General features: G+C 46.3%; 1 protein-coding gene across 1 annotated transcript in view; it reads right to left on the reverse strand.

The window, feature by feature from the left end:
- GDPD4 (glycerophosphodiester phosphodiesterase domain containing 4) overlaps window positions 1-20,378 on the reverse strand; it is an 87,664-nt gene that overhangs the window by 23,274 nt on the left and 44,012 nt on the right. The window contains exons 6-9 of the mRNA XM_074955356.1: window positions 15,450-15,553; window positions 12,588-12,681; window positions 3,800-3,859; window positions 1,277-1,375 (exon numbers count right to left, since the gene is read on the reverse strand). Coding sequence (XP_074811457.1) covers window positions 1,277-1,375; window positions 3,800-3,859; window positions 12,588-12,681; window positions 15,450-15,553 — 357 coding nt within the window. The remainder of the gene's footprint in view (window positions 1-1,276; window positions 1,376-3,799; window positions 3,860-12,587; window positions 12,682-15,449; window positions 15,554-20,378) is intronic.

Genomic DNA, 20,378 nt, shown 5'->3' on the forward strand with positions numbered 1-20,378 from the left:
CTCAAAAACTCAGATGCTTCTCTGAATTTATCATAAATGTGCAAAAGTGGGATGGAAATCTGAAAGAAATATGCTGTTTTTTGGCCTGACGGGAGATATTGGGCAAGATTTTCCGCTGAGTTGTATGCTGGTATGACTCCATTAAAGTCAAGGGAGTCACTCCAGCATAAAACTAGAGTAGCAGACAATCTGACCCATAGTGAAACCTGAAATTACCAAGGTTTATGGTAGGGAAAAAACATTATCCAAATGTAACATGGTTGTATGTTGCATCCACAGAAGCACCAAAGCCGTCCTAGCCATTTTGCCAGCCCTGGTAGAAAATGTTTTTAACACCTTCCTCATGCCCAGCAGCCAAGCAAAACAAAAAACAAAACCAAAAAAAGAAGAAGAAAAACTCAGTCAGCCAATGTTGAGGAGAGGGGGGGAGAAAGGCTGGCCAAAAATGCCCAGCAGCACAGGGGTGTGGTGGCATTCCCTGGAAGATGGCACCCATGGTGACGGCCCTGCTTACCCACCCCTAGAACTGGCCATCTGCATCCCTCTACTAGCTAATCCATATACAGAATAACAGCCTACTATGGATGAAAACTAATGGAGTTCCTCCTTTAGCTGAAGCCGTAGAGGTGTCTCCAGCATTAGTTTCAAACTCTCCTGACAGCTTGTGGAAGGAATCACTGCATAAACATTGATAAAAACTTTTTAATAACATTTTAGTTCAAGTTTGATTCCAGAAATAGGCAACAGTGGATGCTGGCTCATTTTTTTTAACAAGTTTAATCCCGTCCTGTTTCTGAACCCAAGGACATTTGATGGAAGATATTTTCTAGAACTGGCTCGTAAATGCTATTTTCCTATCACAGGAAATGTTGACATTTCAGAATTCGTTTCCATTCCAAATCAGAACAGAAAGTGGAAATAAAAAATATCACACAACAAAAAATTCTAAAAGGTTTGAATTGTAAACATGGAAACAACTTTTTAAAATATTTTTGATCAAAACAATTCAGCATTTCAAAATGAAAAATGGAGTTTCTGATTGACATTCTGAAGCTAAACAAAATTTTTCATCCCCATTCCCCTGAATCAGAATAAAAAACAAAAACTTTAGTCAAAATTGACATTTTATGGAAAATTTTGAGTTTGATGACACCGCATCCCTGACAGAAAAATTGTATGTGAAAAAAATGCCTGTTTCCATATTTTCCAACTATTTCCAGTCAAGGCTTTTGTTAACAAGTTGTCTTTTTTTTATGTAGAGCTTCCATGTTCTTACCTGAAATGACAGGCGGACGGTTTTCCATCGAACTCCCCACAGTTTAGAAAATACAGCGATGGCAGCTATGGAGAAGCCCAATACCAAAAAAGTCCCAATCTGCAGAGACAAATAGGATATTGCCTGGCTTCAGAATTAGTGTAGGACAATTGTAATTCGTATTTCTGTGTATACTACCCTTAGCTACTGTTGTATGTGGGTTATAAAGATGGCTTGGATTCCAAAGGTATAGAGTATTTTCTATGTGGCAGTGATCTTTATGAGCTTGATCATCTAAACTGACCTAGTTGAATTAGGTTAGGTCTACACTCTGTGACTCGGATCCAAGCCCTGTCATTTTGCAGTGTGGACACAGCTCGAGCGGCTGAGTGAGAAGGTCTGCATAGTGCACTACGGATGTTAGCATGGCTGTCAGACCCCCAAGTCCAGCAATCGTAAACCCAGGTTTACAATGCAGTATGGACACTCAAGCATAGGCTTGGAAACACCAAGTCCACAAATGTGGGTTCCACAGACCTGGGTTTACAATGCAGTGTAGACATACTCTTAGAGGCAAAGAGACCTCTAAGGCAGAGATGGGCACACTATGGCCCATGGGCCACATCTGGCCCACAGGACCATCCTGCCTGGCCCTTGAGCTCCCGGCCGGGGAGGCTAGCCCCTGGCCCCTCCCCTGCTGTCCCCTCTCCTCCGCAGCCTCAGCTCACCATGCCACCAGCTCTCTGGGCAGCGAGCCTGCGAGCTCCTGCCGGGCAGCGCAGTGGCGTGGCTGGCTCCAGCTGGGTGGCGCAGCTGACAGTCCTGGTGCTCTGACTGGCATGGTAAGGGGGCGGGGAGCAGGGGGATTGATAAGGGGTAGGGGGTCCCGGGGAGCAGTCAGGGGACAGGGAGCAGGGGGCGGTTGGATAGGCGTGGGAGTCCCGGGGGGCCTGTCAGGGCATGGGGGGGGTTGGTCGGGCGGGGTAGTTAGGGGCATGGGGTCCCGGGAGGGGGCGGTCAGGGGACAAGGAGCAGGGGGGTTGGATGGGTCAGGGGTTCTGAGGGGGGCAGTTAGGGAGCAGGAAGCGGGAGGGGCGGATAGGGGGCAGGGGCCAGGCTGTTTTGGGAGGCAAAGCCTTCCCTACCTGGCCCTCCAGTTTTGGAACCCCCCATGTGGCCCTCAGGCCAAAAAGTTTGCCCAAACCTGCTTTAAGGAGAAACACTGAGTGACAAATCCATCATTAATAATGGCTAGGTTGTCTCTTTGGTCAAGGATGCTACCCCATGTTCCGGAGGTGCCTAAGCCTCTGACTACCAGATGCTGGGACTGGATGATAGGGGATGGATCACTTGATATTTGGCCTGTTCTGTTCATTCCCTCTGAAGCACCTGGCATTGGCTATTGTTGGAAGACAGGATACCGGGCTAGATGGACCTTTGGTCTGATCCAGCATGGCCGTTCTTATGCTATGGATTTTGGCCAAGCATGTCTCAGGTCAATCACCTAAGGCATGTCAGCGCTGCAATGTAAATGCAGGCTTTGAACTCAGGCTCAAGCCTAACCCCCTTTCTGTATACACCCTAATCACAGTAACCCAGGGCTTGGACCTAGGGTCCCAGGACTCCATGGGGGTGGAGGGCCTGATTCAAGCTGGTAGCCAGGGTTCAAGCCCTATTGCTTTGCAGTATAGATGCCGCTCCACTAGGAGTCTGCTCTGGGAATCTGCCAAAAGTATCCCATAATCCCACGGGGCAACTTTCTTTGTCCTCCAGACAGTCAAATTTGGTGGACAGTCAAGTTTTCCCATGCTGTACTATAAACAAAGGGCTAGAGTGGCCACATTTTGGGATGGCGCTAGGAAGTCTGGGATATGGGTGGTTGGACTTGGGCCTGCATAATGTGTACAGGCTGGAGCCCCAGGCTGGAACCCAGGGTTCAACAATTCCTAACCTGGAGTTACAAATGAGAGTAGATGCTCAAGCCCTAGGTTAACAAACCCAGGGGCTGCTGACTCCAGTTCTATTAACCCTGGGCTTACATTGCAGTGTAGACCTACCCTCTATTAGCTGGCTCAAGGCATCACAATGTCATAAACTGAAATTATGAGGGGTTGCTAATATCACCTGTAATCATCCTGATTTTTTCTGTCTCTGGGTGATTTTACCAGTGAATTTTAGGGTTAGATTGGCTGACTTGGAGAATTACATTCTCTGTCTACCCAGGAGCAGATACAAAAATGATCAGCAGCAGTACACACTTCCTCATGGATTTAAGAACACTAATTCTCACTTTCTGTGGGTAGAGATGTCAGCCATTTTGTTTACAGAGGCACTGCAGCCAGTTACAAAGGGGATGCATACATTGTGCTCTCTCCCCAAGCCTTTCCTTTTGCTTTTGTTTTTTAAATTCCTTAACCTTGAAGAGAATCGTCACGTTAGACTGAAAATGTGTTTTGGTCTCTGGGTAGGGAACCATCCCATAATTGACCTTAATTGTTGTAAAGTGTGGATACAGAAGTTTCTGGAATGACTCAACTATCCCACCTTGTGACTCCAGTGCAGGTACAACTGCTGACCTTCTGATAGCAAACACACTGCTAGAACCTGGGAAATCAAATGGAAAACCATCGCATTATAACATGGTTAAAAACTGCCCAGTGACTTCAGGCCTCAGGATCATAGATCTGTGAAGGCAGATGCAGAATTATATTGCAAAGAAAAGTCACTTTGAATGAAACTTTCCAAAGCTGATATTGCACAAGGAAGAACCGGCATCTACGTGCTACACCAACAGCATTAAGAAATAAGGTCAACAGGACTGGAACGATTCTTTCCCCTTCTACTGAATGTAGAGGTCCTTTGTCCTATTGTTTAACGCCAGGGTGGTTAGAGGCACATTATCCATGCAGTAGATTTGGATACAATCAGTTTCCAGTGGGAAGAAATTTAAAAAATATGTTATTGTGATGGGATTGGGTGGAACCTGTTTGAAGCTGGTGAGCATGACAACAGCTGCCCTTCATTCAGGGTAAAGGTAAAAAGCAATTATGCTCCTTTGTGCAATAGAGAGCTGAAAGAATAGGAGCTACCACCCAAAACATAGGCCATAAACATGGCTGGTCAGGAATCAGAGCTCTGGGGAAGGAGGGCTTTGACTGGGGGCTGAAATGCAAATTCAGGGTGCTGGATATTGTTTGACAGAAGAGTGTGTGTGTGTGTGAGAGAGAGAGAGAGAGAGAGAGAGAGAGAGAAGCAGGAACACCATAGCAGCACACAGACAAGATGGCAAGGCAGCACCAGACACAATCAGAGTTGCTTTTGTGGAAAAAAGCTCAGAGCTTTTGGGCAGAGTGCTGGCTGGAAAGGGGCTTGAAATTGTGAGCAAAGAAACAATCTCCTGCTTGATTCTGACTGCATTCAGGGAAACAGGACTTTGTGTACATTCTTTGTAACACAGGATTGCATCAAAGAAATACCTAACATCCATTTCTCCTCCCCAAGGCCACAAATATTGGTTCACCACTTGGGTCAAAAAAGGGAAGCAACATTCTGCCTCACAAATGGGTAACATCTTATCAGAAAGCAGGCACCTCTAGCAGCATGATAGAAACCCAAGGAAAGAATATGTTCTGATGTGAAACATTCATATCAGCTATTCTAAAACTGGTTAAAAACACTTGTCTGTGGCCCATAATGCCAGTGCAATATTTGCCCTTTATTACAGGATAGATCCAAAAGGTGAAAGATTCTATGCAGGTCTTTCAAGTGGAGCACAGAACTCACAGCCCAGCAGGTGAGGAGACCAGGATGCCTTCATGCCACTCTTCACACCCCTAGGGATCATTTTGGATGAATGGGGAGCAGTCTTAAGCTATGGCAGTCCCAAGCTGCTTAAGGACATCCCCTTCTATCCCTGTGCACATCCCCCCAAACCAGAGCTTGCGAGGGGACATGGATAATACAGCCATAAGCGGTCCTACACAGGGCTTGGGCTGGGGGAAATTCTGTGCTGGCTGAATGCACAGCTTTTATGGCAGCACCATATTGGGGCTGGACCTCACCTACTCTCAGAAGGTAGTGCAAGTCACTTGGGATCCAATGAAAAACACTCCCAGGGTGGAATTTCAGTGGGGCGTAGGTGCCTAAATACCCTTGTGAATCCCACCCTCAGTTTTTCCAATATGACACTGCTTGGAAATCAATGTTATTTAGCCAAAGGGGGGATTTTAAATGCACATGCAATCAGAAAGAGCAAGAGAATATAGCAAATACAAATCAGAGTTTGAGCATTGGCCTGCTAAACCCAGGGTTGTGAGTTCATAGAATCATAGCATATCAGGGGTGGAAGGGACCTCAGGAGGTCATCTAGTCCAACGCCCTGCTCAAAGCAGGGCCAATCCCAACTAAATCATCCCAGCCAGGGCTTTGTCAAGCCTGACCTTAAAAATATCTAAGGAAGGAGATTCCACCACCTCCCTAGGTAACGCATTCCAGTGTTTCACCACCCTCCTAGTGAAAAAGTTTTTCCTAATATCCAACCTAAACCTCCCCCACTGTTCAATCCTTGAGGGGGCCATTTAGGGATCTGGGGCAAAAATTGGGGATTGGTCCTGCTTTGAGCAGGGGGTTAGAATAGATGATCTCCTGAGGTCCCTTCCAACCCTGATATTCTATGATTCTTACGTGCTGTCTCCTATTGCAACACCAGGTCACTGTCCCCCAACCATAGTCTTATAACACTATTTTCTTCCCGTTATGTCAGTTTGGAGTTGGGATGTACACAGTTCAATATGACCCTAATCAGGCCTAATCTGGCTGACTACAGCTCCCTATTACCCAACAGTCAGTCATGCTCCCTGGTAGCAAATGTACACTGTCCTTTACACACCCATTCATCCAAACCCACAAGCTCCTGGAGACTCCCGCTGTCTCAGTAACCCACGCGAACACAGCAGCTCTATAAACCCAAGCACTGCTTGAACTACAGGCCCTAGTCCACCATCTTCGATGCAGCAGCAGAATCATAAACCTCTCTGTGTGCTGTAGCCACCAGAGGAGGACAAATAGCCACACTCTGTTACCATGTGGTTACATCTCCAAAACCCTTTGGTTGGTCAGGTTTGTACTGGATATAGGAAAATAAGATCTGTTGCCCTTAGCACCACTAAGTCTGGAATTATACTTCAATTAAACCATCTCTATCCAACTTTTTTTGTGGCGGGGGAGTAAGAAAATTGTTTTGGGAAATGGACGGCTGTTGAATTAATTGAAGCTGGATGTCTGGAAAAATTACACTGAAGTGGACAGATGGAGAGGATCTTTGCAAAGACAGTAAGTGCTTTGTTGTGTGAGGCTTTGCTCAGCTAGAGGGAGCTGGTGGAAAGAAGAAAGTTTGCTTCAGTGATTCAGAATAAGTGAGGAGAAGGCTAGGGTGCTGTGGTCGAGATTAGTCATTAAGGGAGATGACAAAACACTTCCAAACAAAACCAGTGCAACTAGAGCTGGCTACCGGTCACTACAGAATTGTTCCATTCAAACAAGGGCTTCAGTGTGTTCAGGCCTGGGATGGGACAAGCCATCAAGGTAGACCGTCAAGGCAGAAACTTTGCTGCGCCACTTCCCTACTGGAATCATGCACATCACATGATTGGGAACAAACGGGCAACATGGCAGCTTTACTCGGAACCTTGGCCAAAACCACTTCCCACAGAAATCTCGCAGCTTTCTCCATGCCAGAGACCATGGAAATTCAAGTCAGCATAGTTCAAAGTCAAAAGAAGACACTTTCCCACGCCCCATCAGTTGGGGCAATTAACATTGAAAAAGATTGCCAAGTGCAGTGGTAAATTCTCCATCCCTTGGAGTTTTTATGTCATGGCTGGATAATTTTCTTAATGCTATTCTACAGTTCAACCACGAGTAGCTGGGCTAGACATGAGAATCACTGGATGGAAATTCTATAGCCAGTGTTATGCAGGCGGTCAAATTAGATGATCATTATGGTCCCTTCTGGCCTTCCCAGCTATGAAATCTATTAGATCTATCTCTTCATTGATCAGCACATTGACCTAGGTTGGTTCAGAAGTAGACCAGACCCAGGTAGGGAAACAAGCTGCAAAATATCATGTACTGCCTTCCACCAAGCACAAAATGATGGCAATGAAGATATTTACAAGGGTAAGGTGTCAGAGTAAGATAGACAGGGATAGTTCCTTATATGTGGGAGGGAATGTTATCTACTAATTACAGAGAGTATTAGGAGCTTGAACTCCTCGGGCCTACTAGCAGCTCTGGCAGTGACTTTGTGTGTGTCCTTGGGCAAGTCATTTCACTTCCCTGGGCATCAGTTTGCCCGTCAAGCATAATATATTAAACTACCCCTCAGGGCTGTTGTGTTGAAAGGCGGGATTAATTAACTGCACTGGAGATCTCTGGATGAAAGAACAGGACCATACCATCAGGAATACAGCTTTATGGGAACACATGTTCTTTGCCAGAGGACTGTTTTAGTCCTCTCACATGTTTCCTCTTGACCCAGACCCAAATCAGAACTGGACCCTACATTGTTGTACCAATTCTCTTCTGCCCCTGGATGCTGCTCTCACCCATGCTGCCTCTGTTGCTTCTTTTGCCAAGGGCAGGAGCCCAGAGGGGGTGTATATTAGGCAGGCAGGCAGAAGAGGGAATTCCTGCACTGGCTGTGGCTGAGAGTCCCAATGAAGCCTCTTCCCCTGACCAGCCATATACTCTTCGTCCTCCCTGTCACAGTGCCTCCTGTAGGTCTCCTCAAACTCTTGAGAACTGGACAATCCTGAGGGTTTAGTGTTTTCCATTGTTCTGGAGGGTTAAAATGTGGCTTAACAGCCCTGTTTTTCGGCACATGTACTGCAAGGCACTGCTTGTCGTCCTGCAGCTTCAGAGACCCCAGGCCCTGAGCCAATTCTCAGGCCACTCTAATGAATCCCCCTTCATACAGAAAAGACAAAATCTTGGCCAGTCACATGCACACGCACACGCACTGGCAGCATCAGCAAGACAGCGTCGTTGCTTAAAGCTGACCTGGCAAAGGGAACTATCAGGGTGGTGCTCTCTCTTTTACGTGTTCAGGCTTTGTAAAGAAAACCTAGAATTAATTCTTAGTATGATTTTTCCCCGAGTTTTTTAATCCTGGAAATCCTTAGACATGTGATAAATGTCATGTCACATCTTCCCTGGCTTGGAAAACCTGCTGAATGGCTGTGGGAGCTTATCCATCTTTAACCGAGAGAGATTTTCTTCCAACTGTTGGTTAGGCATTTGAGTGAAACAGGCATTAATAAAAAACAGCAAATGCAGAGGTTAACGCTCTTGAAGAAAACCCTTTCATTTAATCAGGCTTCACCTTCCTGGGGAGCTCTGATAACATCATTCTGCTAGTTTTCCAGTCCTCCAGAGTATCTCTTCCTGGAAAAACAGGTAGGCGAGACATTAGGCTCTAAAAGAAAAGCTGCAACCACACAAAACATCCTCACACTTTTTGGGTTGGGAAGGAACCCGACTGACTACATCTATAAATGTTAAAAAAAAAAAACCCTCAAAGAACAAAAAAACAAAAAGTGAGTGTGGCCACAAATCCATTTTATTTTCCTTCACAGGCCACTTGGAAGGCCAGAAGTTGCCTCCTGGCAATGGCTCGCAGCTCTTACTGTCCACACTAAAAGTTGCCAAATTTTAGCTAAATCGGTATAGTTAAAGGGGTAAAGCTCCCCTGATGTGGATCCAGTTATATCAGTATAAAGGTAGGTACCTTATACTTGGTACGGCTATTCCTGTATGAGAAGGAGAATAAGGCTTTGTCTACACTGCCAATTGAACGACAAAACTTTTGTTGTTCACAGGTGCTTAAAAAAGCCCCCCCTGAAAGACACAAGTTTTGCGGTGGCAAGTGGCAGTGTAAACGGCTTGTTGTCGGCAGGAACACTCTCCTGTCGACAACACGAACCCCACTCGTAGGGGGTGGAAGTATGTTGGCGGCAAAAGTGCCAACAAACAGCATTTACACTGCCCGACTGTTAGTGACATGGCTGTGTCGCTGAAAGCTGTGTAGTGTAGACAAAGCCTTCGCTACAAGGCACCTCTAGGGTAAAACCTTCTTATGGGATGGAGGTTGATAGGTGTGAACTCACCCTTCAATTAACAGAACTTCAATTAAGCATAAGCCTCCTTAAGACAAAAGGTGTGTGAACCAGTCCACAAGTTTTTAGTGAGTATTGTTTTGTGTGGGTGGGTGGGAAGGCAGAACATAAAGAACAGGCAAGAAAGCCTGGAAAGAGAGACAGCCTAAAGGAGCAGCTGAAAGCCCGGTGGCTAACACCAGAAGAAACCTGGGAAGAGGGGTTTGGGTGAGGGGTGCAGGCTAAAAGAGTGCTCTAGGTGCTGTTTCCTGCCATTTGATTCCTTCTGAGTTCAGTGACACAGGACTTTGTACACTCTTCAGACATAAACAAAACTGCATCAAAGACATACCTGATTACCACCAATTTCTACTCCCACCTGGAACACCCACAGGGCTCCAAACTTTGACTAGCCGATTGGGTCCAAAGGTGCAATAATACCAGTGGCCTTGTCTACACTTAAAAGGGTTGGCTAGTGTAAGTATACTGATAAGAGCTATACCAGCAACCCCCACTTTGCAGTGATGCTTAAAACAGTTCCCTGAACAGAGTAAGCTGTACTGGCAAAAGGACTTTTTCTGGTATAACTGCATCTTCACTAGGGTTTTTGCCCGCACAGCTCTGTTGTTAGGGATGTTATTTTTCACATCCCTAAGGGAGATAGCTGCGTAGACAAAACATTTAAGTGCACACTTAGGCCATGTCTACACTACAGCGGCACAGCAAGAGCGCAGCAGCTGGGTCTCTGAAGTGCTGTAACGTAGACACTTCCTACATCAACAGAAGGGGATTTTCCATCCATGTAGGCAGTGCACCCCTCCAAGAGGTTGATCTACCCGCGTCTACAGTGGCGGTTAGCTTGACCTAACTATGGCACTCAAGGCACAACATTTTTCACAGCCCTGAGCAAGGTGCCTCGGCTGATCTAATTTTTAGGTGTGGACCAGGCCCAAGCCAATCCAACTGTGTCCACATTAGGGGTTGTAGCGATGTAACTCCGTTAGTTAAAAAAAAAAAAAAAAAGTCACCCACCTCACCAACATAGTCATACTGGGACAGAGCCTGTGTAGGCCAGGCCTAAGGCTTTGATACTGCAAGTCAATCTGTTTCCAAAACTTGGGAATCCATGTCTCACCTGACAGAGCTGTCACACACTCAGAGATGCTATCAGGGACCTATGCCCTGCAGGGTTCAGCTGCATTATGCCCTTTGAAAAATACTTTGGGGTTGGGGGGGTGGCAGAAGAAGTCTGTTTTAATAGCGGGCTCTGGCTGAAGCAGTCTGGACGGAGTTAAGTCTGTGGCGATAAGAGCTTTCACTAGGTTAGTACTAAACTGGAGCAATCCTGTGCTTGACAGAAGGAGTCAGGTTTCAGAATTGCAGCGATAAGGCGCAGGGAGCTGTTTCTTTCCCTCACCAGAAACGGCAGTGTGTTTCCTATGCTCTTGCTTCCTTCTTATCCTAATCCTATTTACTTTGGGGCTTATTGCCTCCTGGCGCCCACCACTCCTCCACACAGATGCATGGAGCAACATCACCAAATTAGACACAACGACACAGTTCTGCAGCAAGTAGGGCAAGTGCCATTAGAAACACTCTGCAGCTTTGCTATGGCTTCTGTAAAGCAATACAGTCCCGGACTGCTTCTGCCTAACTGGTAACCTGGCTAGCTGAAGAGACACACGTTAAGTATCCTTGTAGCTCCCATCACCACAGTATCTGAGCACCTCATAGTCTTTAATGAATTTGTCCCCAGTGTGTAGGGCAGTGCTATTATCCCCATTTTGAAGTGGGGAACTGACACACAGAAAGATTAAGTGACGTGACCAAGGTTGCACAGGAAGTCTGCGGCAAAGCAGGGAATTGAACCTGGATTTCCTAAACCCCAGGCTAGTACCCCAGCCACCAGACCATCTGTCCTCTCACATGGTGGTATGCTGGGGTGGGTGAAGCTCTCACCCACCAACACCTGTGATGGATCTGTTCTGTAGGTAACAGACCTCAGGATCTATGGAATCAATGTGTTGCCTTTCACCAGCACCAACATCATCTTAATGAAGTATTTATATTTGCACCATTGCTAAGCAGGAGAGTGGTTACCATTTTCTGTTTATGTTGTGGTAACACCTAAAGGGCACAGGCAAGTAGGGCCCCTATTTGCAGCCTATTTTTATTTACGTTAGAATAAAATGTCATCATTTATTTGTACTGCAGTAGCGCCCAGGGCCCAGTCATGAATCAGGACTTCTTTGTGCTAGGCGTAGTGTAAACACAGAACAAAGTATGCTCCCTGTCCTGAACAGCTAACAACCTAAGTATAAGATGAGAGGGACAACAGGTGAATGCAACAAATAGATGGGGACCAGCACAAGGAAACAATGAGATAAGAATAATGTAGATCATTAGTGGCATAGATGAGTCCAAGATGTATCCTCAGATCAGATCCAGACCCCTAAAATTTCAAAGCGTGTTTGGGGGAAGGGTGAATTCAGAGTCAAATATCTGAGACTGAACCAGTTTCTTGAGTTTTGGCTGTAGATCCAGAAGGTGGTCATTTTCCAAATCCGTCTTGTTGTTAAGGTTTTTGCTTTGTTTTCTGAGAGTGCAGGGGTGGGGAAAGAAGATGGTAGAAATTTCAGGACAACAACATCTATTCTCGTAACAGTTCCACCACTGTGAACAGTGGAAATCACACAAGATCAGTGCCTCTTGCCATATGTCCACCTACTGTTCGACAAAAATCTCAGGAGATCAGATAGGATCTCATGAGATTTTTAAAAGGTAAGATCCCATGTGATTTTTGCAGTTGTGGGCATAATTTTCAGGAGAGCTGTTTGTGAGCATGTGCGCCCTTTTTGTTTAAATCTGTAGTAGGAAACCAGGCAGGTGAGGGGCGGGGTAAGTTTCTAATTAGAAAGTCTACAGTAAAAGAGAGAGAACAAAACAGTTTTAGGGATAATAATGCTTTCTGCAGTCTAACGAATGTCCTTGTTCAGGGTTAGAAGAAGAAAAGTGACTCTTTCTGTGATTCTTTACCATTGATGCTTGACTCAGTTTTTAATACTTTTGTGCTGTCAAACCCAAACGTTAGCTGAGACTAAATGCGGATGCAAACACCAATTGTGTGGTCCATAACTAGCTGTCAGGCAACAGCGCTGTTTAAAGATAATGTTACTTACCAGTAACAGTGTGATGTATGTAAACAAGACTGCAGCTAGAATCAGAAGAAAAACAGACCAGAGAAACCAGTGGCCTACGTTTCCATAGTTGTACCTAAAATGCAATAAAATCTTATAAATTGTCTGCAATTATTAAGAGTTACCTTTAAATAAATGGAGTACTTGTGGCACCTTAGAGACTAACCAATTTATTTGAGCATAAGCTTTTGTGAGCTACAGCTCGCTTCATCGGATGCATTCCGATGAAGTGAGCTGTAGCTCACAAAAGCTTATGCGCAAATAAATTGGTTAGTCTCTAAGGTGCCACAAGTACTCCTTTTCTTTTTGCGAATACAGACTAACACGGCTGCTACTCTGAAACCTATTTAAATAAATGTAAGTAATAAATTCCCTTCCATCCCCCCACACTCCCCTCCTGAAGGAATACAGCTATGCATTTCCTACTAGGAGGAAACATGTTGATATAATGGAATCCACCTTCATAAAACTGGAGTGACCACAACACAAATGGCAAGGTAGGGATAAAATGTATTTCTGAGAACTGGTCCAAGAGCATCGCTCAGATAAGTTTGCTGGTCCTGAGAGTGTTTGGATTGATCCAACAAAGTGTTTCTACTCCTGACAGGCTACACAATATTGGAAATTAATGACATCATTTGGAATAATATCTTCTTTCCCTGCTGCATCCACACCCCACTTCATCTTGACATTACTTTACTAGCCAATCCCTTACAAACTGCTCGCCTTAGAGACAAGGGCTATGTATCACTTGGAATTCCTCGTTTTCACTGTTATATGAAGTCTTGGTTTCTAGCACTAGCTTTTTAAGACAAGGCCCAGCAACACCATATCAGAATTCAACTCTCTTTGCAACTGGTCCATGAACATGGCACTCCTGGCGGGGCTAGATGGTGCCTTTCCACAATGAACCACTCCATTCCCACCCCTTAAACAACCAAAAAGGCACCAGCTTGGGGCTGGGTGGAGAAAGGCACAGGGGTCTTTTATTTCCTCTCAGAACTGGTAAAGCACCCAGAGACCAAAATGTTGAGTCAAATATGCTGTAAATGCCCAGATTAAGATTAGGAGAGGTGTGCTGCACAGACAGTTACTGACCCAAATAAATAACAATGTTACAGTTTTTCCCCCAGTCTTGGAGTTCACTGAACTCTGATTGGTTCTAGATGTCTAATTTGCATGATCACTTCATATTTCAGAGTGCAAGGATTTGCATAGTCATCAGCTGCTTATTTCTCAATATCCCTGCTGTGAACAAGCAAATTGCTCAACTCCGATTGGCTATGATAATCCTTCTGCTCTGCTGTACTCAAAATTTAAGCTGTTTGACAAACACAAAATTGCCTTCCCAGCTTGACCTTTTTAGAGGAAGCAGAAAAAATCCAAGAGAAGGAGCAGGGGAAAAAACAAACAGTGTTTTTGTTCATTTCATTTAATCTTCCCATCCCTTTTCCCATGGTGCCTTTCCCTAGAGACAGGCAGGTCACATGTCCCCAGAACAATTGTTATGCTTGAGTTACAAACATCTTTGTATTGGAGAGGAAGGATGCTCTTGTGGTTAAGGCACTAGACCGAGTCTCAGATCTAGATTCTGTTCCTGGCTTTGCCATACACTTTCCATGTGACCTTGGGCTAGTCACTTTGCCTCAGCTCACCCATCTTCAAAATGGGGATACCAATCCTTCTGTTCTCCCACCCTTTGTCTGTCTTGTCTATTTAGATTGTGAAGTCTTTGGGCTCTAGGTACTACTGTAATACAGATAATGATAATCTACTCTGGGAGAATGCCAGTCCTTCCCACCCCACCCAGTTTTGAAGCCGTGTAAATAAAAGGTCAAATAGATACTCGGGGCGAGAGCCTTACTGAGCTGTGGGGAGAAAAGGGAAGGTGGCGGGAGGGAGGAAAGTGGGGAGGGTGAAGAGAAGGGGAGAGATAATGGATGAGCATAGGAAGGGAAGACAGACCAAAGTGTTTTCTTTGTTTGCGGACAGCCCATTTTGACTTTTGTAGGTGTTGTCTTTCATTTCACAGATAGTTTAGGGCCAAAATTTTCACCCGTGAGGGCCTAAAGTCAGGCACCTAAATACATATTTACACCTCGAGCCACCCAAAGCATCTCAGCTCAGCTCTGGTGAAAATCAAGCCTCTTTAATTTAGATGGATTTAAGAGCCTGACTTTAGGTATCTGGATATGAAAATTTGGGCCTTAATATTTAAATAAGCATTTCCATCCAACAACAACTTGAGGCTACTTCCTGTTATAAACCGGGGATAACAGTACCCCGTGGCAACAAACACCAGAACCTTTGGCCTTGGACTGTATTTTCTGTAAAAACCTCGCTGTTCTGCTTCAGAGCGTATTCAGCCCAGGAGACGGTCATTAGCTTGTAAACAGGCAGTGCCCTCATGATATCCTCAGAATAAAACTCAGCCCTTTCCATCCCTCAGGTGCCCTGTGTGCATTAACTAACGAATCCTCCCAGCCTGACCAGGGTAAGCATAAATTAGCCCCAGTTTGCAATTAGGAAAGGCAGCACACACATTGGTTAAGGAGCCCAACATGCTGAGCATCTCCTGTGAGAGGCTGAGTATTCTCCGTTCCCCTTACAGGCAATGGGGGCTTCTCACAGGACCATGCCCAGTGCGATGGACCCAGCTTCGCACAGCGGGTCGTTGCCAGAGCTGAGAGAAGAACTCTGGCTTTCCTGACGCATAGTCCTGTGCTCAGTATATTAGAACGCGCTGCCTAGCCTCATTACCCGTCCTTCCTCTCCAGGCAGACAACTGGCTATTGACAACCTAATTTCAGCTGGGTGGGGGAGGAGGGAGACTATGCTACTTACCAGTCGAAGTTATTGTAGTCATTCTTTGCTTCCCCCCACATGTACAGAAAGACTAAAGAGAGGCAGAATGCTCCAACGAGAAACGGGATGAACACACATTCCCCCTGGAAATGGAGAGAAAGGCCAGGGGGTTAAAGCCTTGTTTACACAATGACGGACAGCGTACACTGCAGGAATATTTTTGACCCTCAGTTTATCCCAGATGCCTGAGGCCTGGTGTCAGAATCACGGAAGTCAGAGAGGGAAAGGACCTTGTCAGCTCACCTAGTCCAGCTCTGTACTGGCAGGGGAACATTCCCTACAATTTGTTCTTCAGCGCTTTCTCGATCAGAGCTTTAGATAACTCGTGTGATTGAGGCCTCCACTCTTCCCATAGGGGACCATCCCACAGTCTACTGGATCTCACCATTTGTAGTTTACCCTGATTTTTAGCTTAAATTTTCCTTTTCTTCATTCAATCCCACTATGTTTCGTTTTATCGCCTGTTCCAGGGGCACTCAGCATGAGAAGAAAATGAACTAACTCTTTACTGTTGTCACATTTGTTATTTTATTTGTATTGCCGTAGCACAGAGGAGCCCCAGCCAGGGACCCAGGACCCCATTGTGCTAGGCACTGTACAAACACAGAACCAAAACATGGTCCCTTCTCCAGAGTCAGAGAGTAGTGTGCTGTGAAAGAAGGGACAGAGCTCCAAGTCGCTACTCTGAAGATGTCCTGCAGCAGAACGTGGAGGCCGCTTGTGCCTGAATGGAGTGAGCTGTGATACGCCCAGGAGGGGGAAGCTTGGCTAGTTTGTAGCATTCTAAGATGCATCCTGAAACCCACTTAAAAATCCACTGTGAGGATATGGCTTGTCCCCATGCCCTTTCTGCCATGGCAACAAAGAGCCTTGGAGATTTTCTAATGGGTCTGGTTCTCTGCAGGTAGAATGCCAGGGCATGCCTGGCATGAAGGGAGTGAAGTGTCTTCTCCTCAGAAGAAGGGTGTGGTTCTGGGAAGAATACAGGTAACTGGATTGATTGATTGATTGATTGATTGATTGATTGATTGATTGATTGATGTGGAACTCAGACACAATCTTGAGGAGGAATTAACCTAACAGAAACCGTCTCCTTGTGAAATAATGTATAAGGAGTGTCTGTCATCATGGCTCCCAGCTCACTGACCCTTCTTGCTGAAGTGATGGCTACTAGGAACACGACCTTCATGGGTGGACAGGTGGGTCATGGCACATGTGGCCAGACATTCAAAGAGCAGGCCTACAGGTGTTGAGAGGACAAGGTTAAGGTCTCATTGAGTCATTCCCCCAATGACCAGTGGGAAGGTCCTCATCGAGACCTTCATAAATCGAATCGAGGTCAGGTGTGTAAAGATAGAAAGTCCTTCCACCGGGGGGGGGAGGATGGTGCTAATCGCTGCTAGGTGTACTCACAGTGAACTGACAGCTGAACTTGAGGTCTTTGAGAAGAGGAGATAGTCTCGGATAACTGGAACACCTACAATATCAAGTGTATGCTGGTGGCGACGCATCGAGGTCAAAAACCACCACCATTTAGCCAGGTAGTAGAGTCTAGTAGGATCCTTCCTGCTTGGGGTCAGGATTTCCTGAACAGGGGTGGAGCATGAGTGTTCTACCTCCAACACCCATCCAAACACCCAGCTGTGAGGTGGAGTGAGTGCTGGTTGGGGTACTTGACTTTCCCCCCACCCTGAGTTAAGAGATCCTGAAATGCATGCATCCTGATAAGGGGGCACGTAGACATCATCAGGGCTCTGTGAACCAGAATTGTCTGGCCAAGGGTGCGAAGAGGAGGATGGTGGCTCTGTCGCATCTAATCTTCCATATAACTTCTGGTGTAGGCGGATGGGAGGAAAGGCATATCTGAGGTCATCTGTCAGGGAAAGCATCGCCCTGGGAGTCTTGGCCTATGGCTCCCCTGGAGCAATATATGGGAAGCTTTCTGTTCATCTGGGATGCAAAGAGGTCCCATAGCACAGTTCCCCATAGAGCAAATATGGTGGTTAGTTTTGTGTGGTGGAGCTCCCATTTGTGGTCTGCAGAGAAGCTTCTGCTTAATCTCTGTGCTAGGGAACTCTGAGCACCCAGGAGATATGATTTCTGATACACCTGTTCCAAAGTCTGATTGCTTCCACCCAGAGGGGATGAGATCTCGCTCCTCCCTGTTTATTTATATAGGCCACTGTGGTGATATTGTCGGACGTTATTTGTACATGGAGTGAGCCTACGAAGGGAAAAAGGCCTTGCACGACAGGCCAACTGCACTCAGCTCCAGTAAATTTATATGTATCCTGGCCTCTCATGGGGTCCAGGTACCCTGAGCAGTATGACAGTCTATGTGATCACCCCATCCTGTAAGGGAGGTGTACATCAAGATGGTGGCCCTCAGTATGGGAGGGCTGAAGGGAGTCCCCACTATGCCTTTGTTCGGTTTGGACAGCCAAATGAGGGAGGTGAGAACTCCAGAGAGAATGGTGACTTTGGAGGTGATGTGATCCCTGTTTGGTCTGTAGGTCGAATGGAGCCAACCTTGTAGGCACTACAAGTGGAGTCTGGTGAAAGGTGTCACCTAGGTGCATGCAGCCATGTGGCCTAACAGGGAGAGAAACCGATGCATCGTCGTTCAAGGTTTGTGGGTGATGCAAAAGATCAGGTTGCTCATCAGTGATCACATAAAATCTGTCTGTGGGAAGGAAAGCTCTCGCATAGATTGAGTCCAGCCATGCTCCTATAAAATGCATTGTCCTTGTGGGTGACAAAACAGACTTGTCTTTGTTTATACAAACACTTAGGTGGCAAGGAGGCACTGAAGAAACTCTGTTGCTCACATAACTTCTTGGCAAGATTGGCCTACCAAGAGCCAGTTGTCCATGTATGGAAATACCCTAAATCCCTGATGTCTCGTCTGGGCCGCTACCATGGTGAAAACTTCCATGAACACCTTGTGTGCCGTTGCAAGTCCAACGAAACTATGAGGAACTGGTAGTGCTCTTTGCCAACCCTGAAATGCAGGAACTTCCCATGTGATGGGTGAATTTCCATATGGAAATAGGCTTCCTTCATCTGAAAAGCCATGAACCACGCTCCCTCCTGAAGGGAGGAGATTATAGATGCCAGTGCAATCATCCTGAATTTCAGTTTTCAGATAAAGATTTGAGTTACTGAAGGTCCAGGATGAGTCTCCATTCTCTGTCTTATTGGGGGACTAGGAAATTTGGGGAGTAGAACCCTCTCCCCTGATACTGAGGTGGGATGCTCTTTATTACCCCCTGGTGTAACAGGGATTCCACCTCCCATTGAAGAATCAGTTGGTGAGGGGGTCCCTGATGGAGGTAGGAAGGTGGCTTGCGAGGAGGGAAAGAAAAAAATTCTATGGATAATCTCCAGAACCCAACTGTCCATGGTGATCTTGCTTCAATTCTGGGTGAAGAAAGTAAGGCGGCCTCCAAAGATGATGGGAGAAGAAGTAGGTGGCATCTGCGTGGGTCTTGATGTGCATTTCAAAAATGGCTTTTGGCCTGCAGTTGGGAGTACGTGGCAGGTGTAGCAGTGAAGGGAGCTCAGAAATGGGACTTCTGAATCCTTTGTTGCTTACGAGGAGGTTCAGGTGGACACTGGTAGTATGGGGTAGGTGCAGGAGGTAGTCGTGGTTGAAAATGTGGCTCTCTCTAGTGTTTCCTTCTGGGGGCAAGAGTGTAAATCCTGAGGGATCACAGGGTGGATCTCGAGTCCTTTACAGAGTCTAGAGACTCAACTGTCTTTTCATTAAAAAGGTTGGATTCATCGAAGGGGAGATCTTGGATAGTATTTTGGACCTCTGTAGGGAAGCCTGGCGACTACAGCCAGGAGTGCCTTTTCATGATCAGTCTTGTGGCCAAAGATCTGGATGCTGTGTCTGCAGCATCTACCGCTGCCTTGTACTTTGCTACCAACCTCCCCTCATCCAGAGGGGACTGGAACTGGACTTGGTCTTCCACGAGGAGTTTGTCTTTAAATTCCACAAGCCTGATGTAGGTGTTAAAATTGTATTTTGCTAATAAAGCTTGATAATTAGCTATACAAAATTTGAGGCCTGTGGGGGAGAAAACCTTCCTACTAAGGAGGTTCTGTCTCTTTGACCAGTTATCTGCCAGGGTAGACTTTTGGTGGTGCACCCAAGCTCTCTCCAATAGCTGCCTGTACCACCAATGAATTGGGGGCAGGATGGGAAAACAAGAAGTCAGCCCACTGGGCTGGCACAAAATAGCATCTTTCAGCTCATTTTGATGTAGGTGCATAAGAAGCTGATGTATGTCAAACTGATCTGGCTGTTTCTAATACGGCCTCGTTAACTGGAAGGGCCACCCTGATGGGTCCCTGTGGCTGAAAAATGTCCAGGAGCCGATGTCAGGGGTCCTGGACCTCCTCTAGTGGGATGTGTAGATCATTAGCAACCCTTTGCAACAACATCTGATATTGCCAGTGGTCATTCAACAGAGAGGGCCATAAAGAAGTGATAGTATCATCCAGAGATGCTGAAGAGCCCCGTGTCAGAACTGGTGGTACCAGAGGAACACCAGTTCCATCTCATACACTGATGGAACTGGCTAATGAGAGAGAGAGGAATGGTACAACTCCTGAGAAGGGTCTGGGCATCTGCCATAGGGGTCCCAAGGGCCCCAATGTGGCCAGAACAAAGGATCAGTCGCCGTGGCCCGCACAGGAATCTATACCAGATGTCTGGGGTGGGGTCAGAACCCGAGGAATAATAGTGTCTCCGCTGTCTACCAGGGCTCCTGTGCCTTCAAGGAGATCCTGGTGCAGCTACCTCCTCTGACTCCTCCAATTCTGAGTATGGTTCTGTTGGTAACAGTGGCGTTATTGGTACTGAGGCACTCCTGCCTGATGGATAAAGATGGGACCTCTCCT

This window comes from Natator depressus, chromosome 1 (genome assembly GCF_965152275.1).
Source record: "Natator depressus isolate rNatDep1 chromosome 1, rNatDep2.hap1, whole genome shotgun sequence".
Lineage (NCBI taxonomy): Eukaryota > Metazoa > Chordata > Testudines > Cheloniidae > Natator > Natator depressus.